General features: G+C 41.3%; 1 protein-coding gene across 1 annotated transcript; it reads right to left on the minus strand.

Moving 5' to 3' along the window:
- Positions 1-10,992: 10,992 nt before the first annotated feature.
- LOC131687966 (uncharacterized) lies at positions 10,993-11,994 on the minus strand. Its single transcript, XM_058972072.1, has one exon. The coding sequence runs from the start codon at positions 11,992-11,994 to the stop codon at positions 10,993-10,995; it is 1,002 nt and encodes a 333-aa protein (XP_058828055.1).
- Positions 11,995-12,370: the final 376 nt, after the last annotated feature.

Here is a 12,370-nt window from a genome sequence, read left to right on the forward strand (position 1 = left end):
TCTCCCAAATCCAGGACAAAAGCGAAAGACCGATTGCATTCGCCAGCAGGACACTCACCAAATGCGAAACGAACTATAGTACCATCGAAAAAGAAGCATTAGCCATCATGTGGGGAATTAATAAATTCAAACCATATTTGTATGGGAACAATTTTACACTCTTTACCGACCACAAACCACTTCAATACATAAAAAATTGCAACAAGAATCAAAAACTCTTAAACTGGCGTATGGAACTCGAAAATTATGACTACACTATAATATACAAAGAAGGTAAAAGTAATGTGGTGGCAGATGCGTTGAGTAGGAAAACTGAAGAAAGCTGCGAAGTCAGTATAAATAATACAGATTCTCCAATTTCAGGAAGAAATTCAGACTCACAGAAAAGCGAAACGTCAAGTAGTGGAGCCGAACCACCAACCGAGCGAAACGAATCGGATAGCGACGAGGCCCAATCAGAAGTACCCCCAAATGACGATTCCGACGATGAAACAATCCACTCAGCCGACACATCGCAGGATTATTATATTCACTGCACAGAGCGTCCAATCAACTATTACAGGAACCAACTTATTTTCAGGAAGACACGCTTTAACACAATTATTTCAGAGACACCCTTCACTAATTTCAATAGAACTATCATTATGCAGAGACACATTTGACGAAAACATTCTGACTAACATTTTGAAAAAATATCATAATAATAAACAGACAGCGATTAGGGTTCGTCGCGGTGCGGATGTGGGCGGTAAATGGATAGCCCGCACCGCAACCGCAAAAAAATAATAAAACCGCACCGCTTACCGCAACCGCACTGCATTTACCGCACCGCACCGCGCGGTAATGCGGTAAATGCGGTAAAATTCTGTATTTTTGAAAAGTGTGTTGAAAAATTATTAATTTTTTTGAATAACCAAATATAATAAAATATTACTCTTATTTATACGTACATTAACTTTGACGGACTCCTCAGAATGTAACATTTATTAAAAAATTAAAAAAGTTGACACTTTACAGGTTTTATTAATAAAATTCCGTACATTTTGAGATAAATACTTTCGAAACAAGGTAAATCTTAGCATAGCACTGAAGTCAGATGAAATGTAGCTGTACTTAGGGTTGTGGTACCGGTTATACCAGTACCGAAAATCCCGGGAATACCGACCCATTTTTGGTACCGTAATACCGGTACTGAAGAAAAGCCAGTACCGGTATTTTCGGTACCATACAATTTTTTTTATGAAAAATATGTCGATTCTCTAGGGAGACATGTTTCAAAATATCGGTCTGCAAGATGACTTTTAATTATATTAATTACCTTCTATAAGTTAAACATTACTAGCTCTCGTTGTACTGAACGGAATGTTGAAATTCTTCATATTGTTATTATTAAATTTTAACGATTTTGTACTAAATTTCATAATATTCACATCTAGCGTAAGAGACGTAAAAATTTGCTACGATTTTTTTTATTAGCGACATTCTGATTGGTTTTTCATTTTTTACTGGGTGGCACGTAATAAGACTATGGTCTAAATCATGTCTTTGGTTTGCTCTTAAACCTTTATTTATAAAATAAAGAACAGCGATTTAGCAGCTAACAATTTTAGACTTGGTGAGCTACTCCAAATGGGGCGATTTGTGATTATTATTATTATTATTAGGAAAATTCAGCAAAACTCCATAGTTTACAGGAAAGCAAAGAGCCTTGGTATGCAGGTCGAAACCAATTTATAGCAAATCAAGAGAGGAAAAGCGAGCAACCTGCTCGGATTTACTGCCATTCTCGCTTTGATTTACTGTTATTAATAGTGTTTCTTACTTTTACCAAATACAAATATATAATTTGTATTTGCTTTTACCATCTGTTAAAGTCGATAAAAGTCATAGTGGCCTAGATTTCGAAATAAAAGAAGGTGCCGCATACGAAAAATATTTTCTGCTGAAATGAGTCATGCCATTCCGAATCAATTAAAAACAATAAACATGTTTTTTGATCAGCACAAATCAATCATCTGAGAATAAGGTAATCAGTTTCAGCATTCAATTTCATTTTGAAGCTCTTTTCGAATTTAAAAAAAAGGGCTTCAATACCATAGTATCGGTTCTCGACAAAAAGGGTCGGTACTGCGAACACTACATGTACTTCATCATTATACATACAAAAACGTTCTTCCGCAGCAATCAATAGCAAAATTTTTAAATTCTCCAAATTAATCAAAAGTTCTCCAATTTAATCAAAATTCACAGTTGAGAAAATGTCATCGTAAACGATTCAGAATTCCACGATTTTAAAGAGGAAACGGGAGAAATGATGCATTTTTAAATTGGATTTGACAGTGCAATTCAATTGTTTTTCAATGATTGTATTGTGCATTTTATATATTTGAAAAGGTTCTCTTGTAAATTTTTAAAAATGTTCAAAATATGTCGTAAAAATACTGATGTCAAATTATATTGGACACAGCTTATAGATTTTATTTCTTAGTAACAGATTGTTTTATCATATTAGAATAAACAAAATGTAAAAAATCAAGTAGCGGTAGGTCGAATACGTATTATATTCGGATTTATTTTCCAATCATTGTCCATGGAAATTAGAGCAATCAAATGTTTATTATGTTTCCCTATTGTAAGGTTATAAGTTTCGTCGTTCTTAAATGGTAAAAGTCAAAGTTTTAATTCACTTTTTAATGCAGACTGCAGACTTATCAATTATTTTTTTAAGTGCGGTTGCGGTAATACCGCGCGGTAAATGCTCATTTCCCGCACCGCATCCGCAAGAAAAAGTGTCTTACCGCACCGCAGTTTTTGCGGTGCGGGTGCGGTAAATACCGCGCGGTTGCGGTAAATACCGCAACCGCGACGAACCCTAACAGCGATAATGGCTCCAGAGGAGATCATCCAAACTATTCAAGAAGTTTATAGGAAAAACTTCAATGAAAACGGACACTTCGTACTGACGCAACTACAGGTAGAAGACGTTACGACCGAAGACAGACAAGACGCCATTATAAACAAGGAGCACGAACGCGCACATCGAGGGGTCAATGAAGTTGAGAACCAGATAAAAAGATGCTACTTCTTCCCTAAGATGGCATCAAAAATTAGAATTTTTACAAAGACTTGCAAAGTGTGCAATATGCACAAATATGAAAGAAAGCCTTATAACATAAAGCTCTCACCAAGACCGACCGTAGACCGACCTTTCGACAGAATACACATGGACATTTTTCAAATCGACAGACATAACTTTCTATCGTTAGTCGATGCGTTCTCGAAGCATGCCCAAATGATACTCATGGAAACTAAAAATTTAATCGACGTCAAAAATGCGCTAGCCCAATACTTTACATCGTTCGGCATACCTAGACAAATTATAACAGACCACGAAACGACATTTAGGTCCATACAGCTTAAAAATTATCTTGATAATTTAAATATTGAATTATGCTATGCCTCTTGTTCAGAATCCAATGGACAAGTAGAAAAAACACATTCTACTACAGTTAACTCTCTCTATGTCGATATTGAAGGGACCATCGACATAGGGAGAGATCGACATATAGAACACAATAAATTTCTTTGAGACAACTTTTCCTTCAGGACATCATAGTGCATACCGGGTAATGAATATAGATGCTCGTATTGGGGGGAGTAGGGTAGTAGATGATGAGGTAAAGTGCACTCGCACTGCAAAACATCAAGTTTTCTGTTTGAGAAGGAATCCCTTATATGCAGTTTATCATTCTGCCCCACATGACCAGGTTTTCAGCTAAACCTGCATAAATCTCTAAAAAAGCTTTCAATCCATTCAAAGTCATTGAGATATAATGTAAAAAGGTATTATTCGCGTTCATAATTTTTTGAGAATACTTTTTCAAAAGTTATAAAAGTATGTCTGAGATCGTTTTTTGGTAAAGTCTCCTCACAGCGGGGAGACTTGACCAAGGCCTGGGGAGACTTGACTAAGAGAATTTTGAAAAATCAGAACAAAAGATAATGACATAAATACTGTAATCCTTTTTTCCATATTGTCGAGGTCATTAGGTAGCAGTAAAAAATATAAAAGGGTTGCATTTCATAAATTTCGACTGTGTTTAATGCATTTTCTTTTAAGGATTGACTGTACTGCTTACATTGCATATTAACACGTCACGAAATCAGCCATACTAATTTTGTTTACTAGTACAAAAAGATATAGACTGATGTTTGATGTGGGATTTTTTGTGACATGATTAACACTAACAGTAGGTACGACAGCATAGTAAATATCAGAAAATTTTTATCTTTCTTCGGCTTATTGCCACTTGGTCATGTCTCCCCATAAAATCTTGGTCAAGTCTCTCCAACATTAGTTATTACGTTCAATCTCGTGCAAATTTTAGTAATAACTATTTCAATGTTCCGATTTATGTAAAATCATTTCACTAGTTCATAAAGTATAAAATAATTTATGAGTACTTTAGAAGTAATTATTAGGTGACTAGATATGTCCATACAAAATTACATCATTTAACGCAAATTTATTAAATACGGAATCTTTTCTACAAGTAAAGCATTTTTCATTCCAAACTTTTAAAAGTACCATGACAGACCGAAACTAGTATATAAATATTTTTGAAATTTTTTTAAGAACCTAATAGAACACGTCATAGCCAATAATAGAATTCTGCGCTTGGTCAAGTCTCCTCATGTTCCCCTTTCAAATAGTTTTGACCACGAAAGAATGATTTCCGTGCTACAGATGGCTGCATATTAAATATTTTTATAGCACGTTAAAGTTAAAATTTAGAAAACCTCGGTATATGCAGATTAAGATGAATTCGTTTTCCAAAGTCTCGTAGGAAAACATATTGAATATCCACTTTACCGCAAATCATGTCTTTACTGCCTCTACATGCAGAATATTGTTATAGGACTTAGCGCCCTGATCGCCAATTTTCATTTCATTATGCATATGCTTTGTGATGTCCTGAGAGAGAAAAAAACACATCGATATAGAGAGAGAATAATGCAGACAAATATAACGCTAGGTACATCGAGATAGGGAGATATCGAGATAGAGAAAATATCGACATAGAGGAGTTTTTATACGTGCGATCTGAAGGGACCTACGAAATAATCGAGATAGAGAAAAATATCGACATAGAGAATATCGACATAGAGAGAGTTAACTGTATTATCGAGATCATTAACACAAACAAACATAAATTTCCAGATCTCAATACCACAGCATTGGTCTTACTAGCAATCTCTCTGTACAACACATCAGTACATTCAGCAACGAAATTTACGCCAAATGAAGTAATATTCAATAATAACAACATTGTACAACCCATCCAAATTCAAGAAGATTCAGAGAACTTGTTTAAAAAAGTTAAATCTAATCTAGAAAAAGCCAAAGACATCCAAATTAACCGTAACAGGCAAAGAGAAGACCCACCAATAATCTTAGATAACGAACAAGTATACTTAATCCCCAATATTAGGAAAAAGTTAGACCCTAGGGCAAAACCTACAGTGGCACAAAATATTACAGATAAAACGTTTAAAAATAACAAACATATTAAGAGGCACAAATGTAAAATTAAACGCTTGAAGAAGCAGACATTACAATAAATCAATGATATCGTATTTTTATTACAGGAACACTCAAACAGCATAAACTACAAGATTGTAGGGAATTTAGAAAATTAAAGAACATCAAACTGCAACAATGTACTATACAATAATATTACTATTCTTACTTCGGAGGACAAGCGGCCAACAACTCGAAATCAAACATTTGTACCAAGACCCCATTCTTTTGTTACAATCTCAAAATTGTCATATTCAAACTGGTATTGTAAAAATCATTCACCCAATTAACTTAACAATCTTGGAAGAAAATGTAAAACTATTCACTAGTATTTCTAAAAAGATAGATCAATCATTTCCAATGTCAGACTTAATTATTAGAAAATCCAGACATCTTACAGATAATTTATATCAATTAAAACCCGTGAAGAGCAATAGACACAAAAGATTGTTGTTGTTGTTGTTGTTATTTATTTATGACACTTTACACCGAAGAGCGGTGCATTCGTGTCGAAGGTCAGTTTTTGCTTCTAATTTAATGTACAATTCAGTTCACAAATAATGTTAATTTCTATACTTTACAATTGTTTGTATAAATTCGCTTCCTTAAGGAAGTTTAGCAATTTCTTCTCGCTGTCTGCGTCGTTGCCTAAAGCAGCTCCCAGACTCGTCGAATTTATGTCATGCATCCTTCTAGCATCGTCGTATTTTCTACACCGAAGAATCACGTGACGGACGTCGACTATCACTCCACAGCAGTCGCACATAGGAGGAGGCGTTTTGTTGAGCAAAAAAACGTGTATTAATCGTGTATGGCCGATCCTCAGCCGTGTTAGCACACGCTGGTCTGTCCCATTATCGCGATCTTTCCAACGGTACGTATCAAATTTGACTTCCCTGAGTTTTGGGTCTCGGGAAGCAAACCATTGTTCATCCCAATGTTGTCGTATGGATGATCGCACAGCTCTTAAGGCATCCTCCGCTGGGATCGGTATGTCGACAACTGCTTGACTCCTCGCCTCGTTGGCCAGTCGATCGGCTTCGTTGTTGCCTTGAATGCCGGCATGACCAGGGATCCAGCAAAACCGGACAGATCTATCGCGTGATATATTTTCTATCTCTTGTATCCAAGGGTGCTTAGATTTACCAGTCTCTATGGCCAACAGGCAACTCGCTGAATCCGTGAGGATTACCAAATCCTTGATGTTTGGGACTGTTAGTGCCATACGGATAGCAAAAGCTTCCGCCGAAAAGACACTGCAGTGTTGTGGAAGGCTGCGCATCCGTCCCATTCCTTCTCTATAAAGACCGGCACCCACTGTGTTCTCGCATTTGGATCCATCAGTGTATAACACGGATGATTGGTGGAATCGGCTGGATAGAATGTTCTGGATAATGGGCCGAACTTTCTCAGGAGGATCGCCGGCACGTACTGCTTTCTTCACATCCCAGACAATTGACGGTTTTGGTGCATGCAACACACGATTACTTCGCCTGGGTAGTTGTTCTACAGTTGGTAGGGTGTTACCGGTCAGTTCCTGGATACGAGTAGATGCTCGAATAACAAGGGGGAAGCTCGAATTGTTTCCGTTTTTTTCTAATAGGCGTATAGCCACTCGCGCAATGGATTGCACCGCCAGTAGCTCGAATGGCAGAGCACCAATCTCAGCCATAATTGACTGTATGGGGCTAGTCACAAAGGCACCAGAAGCGAAACGGATCATCTTATTATATGTAGGCGCAAGTGTTTGGAGGGTAGCTTCGCCTCCCCGGCTTACCAGACCTATTCCATACAGTAGCTTCGAAGTTACAATTGCAGAGCCAACTTGTAGCAGAGTTACCCGTTTACCACGCGGAAGATGGGCGCCAATCGCTTTCATAACTCGTAGTCTCGATGCACATGCCTCCTTCACCATCTTGCAGTGTGCCTTGAAGTTCAGTGTGCGGTCCAGTGTAACACCGAGAATTCTCAGTCGGTTTGTGTATGGCACGACGACCCGATCGATGGTGATGTTGCGTGAAGGGCTACGTCGCGCATTGGGACTGCAATAAAAAATGAATGATTTTGCGGCCGAAATCGCGAAACCAACATTTTTTGCCCACTTATCGGCAGCCTTGACAGCGGCCTGTAGTTTTCGATGTAACGCTTCCGTTTTCCGGCCTCGTACGATGAGAAGAATATCGTCCGCGTACAATAGTATTTCTACTCCGTTTGGTACAACTCTAAAGATTGGCTGCATTGCGACAAGGAACAGTGTTACTGATAAAACGGAGCCTTGCGGTACTCCATTTTCCAGGCGATGGGTGCATGACAATTTTCCTCCTACCGATACTTGAAACATCCGCTCAGATAGAAAGCTTTGCAGCATTCTCATCATTCGGCCACGTATACGCCATTTTTTCAAAGTAAGCAGAATCCCATGTCGCCATGTCGTGTCGTACGCCTTTGAGAGGTCCAAGGTAGCTATTAGACTATGTTCGTCTACTGATGGAAGCGATCTTTCCAGCTCAGCTAAATACGTATCCGTACCACATCCGGAACGAAAAGCGTGTTGTCGTTTATCAAGTCGCCCACTTGATTCTAGCTCGGTGATCAGACGTCGGTTGATGATCCGTTCAAACAGCTTTGCCATGCAGCTTGTTAGCGATATCGGCCGAAAGGCAGCTGGTCCGGTATCATTACAGTTCGGTTTCGGGATAGGCACGACAACTGCATTTCGCCACCAATCAGGAAATTCGCCGTTCCGCCATATTTTGTTTAGTAGTTCGAGTAGGATCAATTTCACGGATAACGGAAGTCGTTGAAGCATCGGATACCCTATCATATCGGGACCTGTAGATACACTCCTCCCTTTATCGAGCGCCCATAAGAGTTCGTCGATGGTGATGTCGTTGTTGTAGACGTCGTTGGAGTTGGGTGAAAATTCCATGCTCTGTCGTTCGGCCTTCTGCTTCTTCTTTTGAAAAAGTGGTGGGTAGCTGGATGTCAAAGATCTTTCGCTGTAGTGTCTCGCCAATTCCTCCGCTACTTCTTCGGGATTGTCTGTAAAACCGTCCGCTCGCCTGAGTGTCAACATGTGCTGATGTCGGCCGCCACGTAAGGTATTCACTGTGCGCCATAGCTCAGCAGTCGTGCTGTTCGGTGAGATTTTCTCCACGAAATCCTCCCAGGACTGTTGTTTGGCTGTTTTAACCGCTTTCCGTGCTGCTGCTTTCGCTTCCTGGAACCTTCTCAAGGCTGCGGGCTTTTCAGGATCGCTGGTCTGCATACGACGTAGGGCTCGAAGATGTTTGCGTCGCTGTTTGATAGTTTCTTTCACCTCGGGACACCACCATGGAACCGCTTTGGGACCAACGCGACCGCTGGATCGTGGTATACACTTGATGGCTGCTTCAACTATTTTCTCCGTGAACTTTTCAATATCCCACTCGACATCTGAGCGGATTGAGTTGATCGTGGTTTGTTCGTATAGAGGCCAGTCTGCTTGGTCAAAAAGCCACTTGCGTCGTGTTGTTGTGAGTAATGACCACCCTGGTATGGAGATTGTTATCGGAAAATGATCACTGTTACATGTATCCGGTAGTGTTCGCCAAGTAAGCCTTCTGGCCAGATTTTCAGAGCAGAATGAGATATCGATGGCTGACGTATTGCCTGAGACCGGATCGAGACGAGTGGGTGAACCATTGTTTAGAATAACAAGTTTTCTTGTCAGAGTGGTCTCTGCGATGAACCGACCGAGCGCGTTAGTTGATTTTGACCCCCACGCTAAGTGGTGGGCATTGAAATCGCCTAGGAATATTATTGGTCCGTCCAGCTCTTCGAAGAGGTCGTGTAACGCAGATTGGCATTGTTGGGCACTTGGGGGGACGTATATACACACAATTGTTGCCAGGATCGGTTTGTGAATTCGTACAGCGATAAGATGCAAACTGGTGGTAACTTGCACTTGTTCAAACGGTATCCCCTCTCGTATTGCTAGTCCGACGCCGTGTTGCCAGTAATGATCACTTTTGGACTCCAAGAGCAAACTGTATTTTCTGCCCAAGAAGTCCGGTGCTACAACTGCTTTGTTGGCTTTGGTCTCTTGGAGCGCAACTATGCACGGATTATGTTCCGCAACCAGCTGTTTTAATTCATCGATATTTGCTCGTAGTCCACGCAGATTCCATTGCAGCGCGAAACAGGAGGAGTCGTTTGAAGCGGATGATGATGCCGATTCTACTGATTTGCTACGTGTTGGTGCTCTTTCACTCGATGATGGTTCACCGGCGGAAAGTCGGGAGGAGAATTGCAAAGACTGTGTATCTGAGAGGTAGGGACAGTCCTTTTCCCCCCGATCAGTCCCTTCCATGATTGGAAGTGGGGAAGCTACTTTCATATCTTCTTCCCCAAACCGGGATGGTGCAGCCGTCGCATCTGGAACGGAGAATAATTCCGCAGTACTTTCCATTATCGAATGTTGGAGAGTAGGACTGACCTGTGAGACGTCTTGCCCCACAGTACCAGCCACTGTCGAGACTACTACACTACTATCGTTGGAACTACCGACAATGACCGGTACTGGGGAAAGGCTTTGTGTAGTATGATGTTTATGGATCTGCTGCTGTCGAGTCATCAAACCACGCGTTTGTTTTGATGTACCAACATCAGGTGAAAGAGATGAGCGATTGGATGATGGATGGACTTTGGTGGTTAGCGGAAAACCTGCAAATATAGAGGGCGGAGCAGTACCTGCTGAACGGTTCTCGGTGTATTGACTGACCTGTGAGACGTCTTGCCCCACAGTGCCAGCCGATGTCGAAACTACTACACGATTACTACCAGAATTACCGACATCAACCGGCACTGGGGAAAGACTTAGTGTAGTTTTCCTTGATTGCCTTTTTGAAGCTAGTGTTGTTCCGTCTCGGTACGGGTATCTCGATGGACCTTCTCCGGGTGAGGTCATGGGATGAGGTGAATGATCGATTACGTCAGTCGAACCTGTGAAAACGTTAAGCACAGCAGTATCTGCACGGGGGTTGATATTTTTGGAACTGACCTGACGAAGGTCCAGCCCCACAGTGCCAACCGCTGTCGTACAAACTACACTATTTTGTCCAAAATTATCGACTGCGATCGACACTGGGGAGAGGCTTTGAGTAGGTCTGCTGGTTTCCTTTTGTTTGTTGATCGGGGTCTTCTGATTTACTGATTTTCTGGTTGGAGCGGTGATATCGGTGTCCTTATCGGCCACAGAGGTGAGTTCACAATCAACGGGTTGGGGTATGACGGCCCGGATAGTTCCTTCATCCTGCTGTGCTTGCGTTGGAAGGAGTACTACACATTCCTCACTTCCAAACCGATCTATCTCGTTGTCAAAATTCATGCGTGGGTTGTCTTCTGTATCCAAACGGTGATGAAACTGAGAATTATCGAAGAGGCTGGTTAGGACGCGTCTCGGTAAACTCAATTTCATCGTCTGAACAATCCATGGTTTCGTTGGTGGTAGCGGTAGCGGTTCTTTTTGGTGGTGGGCTCGGTGAGGTTGTCGTGGGTTTGCTGAACGGGGTATGTTGTTTCTGCGGTCGTCCTCGTTTCGAATCCGTATTAACCGCTGGTGAGTTATTCCTGGATCTCGTCACTGGTCCTATTGGCTGGTTCGTTTGCTTCTGTTCTTTGCAGTGCTGTGGTTTTTCTTGGTTGGTGAACTGTTGCTTTATCTGATGGATGTACATCATCATTTGCTCAATTTTCTCGTCCTTGCGTTTGGTCTCCGCCAGAAGTTTTGCTATATGCTCATCTTTCCTCTTCATTGTTAGCTCTAACTCTTTCAGCTTGCTAAGGATCTCATTCGGTTGTGCTGTGGCCTGAGCATAGCTGCCTTTACTCAGATGTTCAGCTCGTTTACGTGCTTCCGGGAATGTTAGATTGTCGCGGACTTTTATTTTTATGACCCCCATTTCTTTTTTATAAACAGGACATTCGCGGCTCGTTGGTTGGTGATCGCCTTCACAATTCCGACAGTATGCAGTTTCTTTACATTTGTCTTCGCCGTGTTGTTCTTTCGAGCAGTTAAAGCATCGCTGAGGACCAGGACAGCGAACGCGTGTATGGCCGTAGTTGAAGCACCCGTAGCAGAGCATCGGGTTCGGGAAATATGGACGAGTAGGAACGTGAAGCAAACCGATCTTCACGTATTCCGGGTATGTGGTCTTACAGAAGGTCAAGATGAGTGCTGGCGTATTCACTCTCTTTTCGGCTTCTTTACGTGTAATTCGCTGTACACGAGTCACTCCCTGGTTTGAAATTTCTGCTAGAACATCTTTTTCTTCAATCTGAATCAAATCGTAGCAGGAAATTACGCATCTGCTTACGTTCAAATTCGGATGGGCTTCAACCACTACTTCAGTGCCGTCGATGAGCTGGTTCATTTTCTGCAATTTAACTACTTGGGCAGGGTTCCGAACTCGAAGGGTATAACGTGTCCCTTGAGCTTCGGTATTCGCACCTTCGATTGGACCTCCAGCGGCAACCTCAACCGATTTGCCAATGATAAACGGGTTTCTTGGTAATGGTACACCATCTTTACCTGTCAACTGCAGGAACGTTAATTCACCGAATTTGTTCGTCGGGTCCATGTATTCCGGTAATCTTCTTTTACTTGACCCTCCCGGGTCACCGCTACTAGCGGCCGCCATCTTGGATTACACCACTGGACGTTGGTAAAGACGCTGTGGCACGGTCACCCGATACCAACCCCAAATGGACAAAAAAGGTGAAGAAAGGAAAGATCTTACCTTATTTGCC

This window comes from Topomyia yanbarensis, chromosome 3 (genome assembly GCF_030247195.1).
Source record: "Topomyia yanbarensis strain Yona2022 chromosome 3, ASM3024719v1, whole genome shotgun sequence".
NCBI lineage: Eukaryota > Metazoa > Arthropoda > Insecta > Diptera > Culicidae > Topomyia > Topomyia yanbarensis.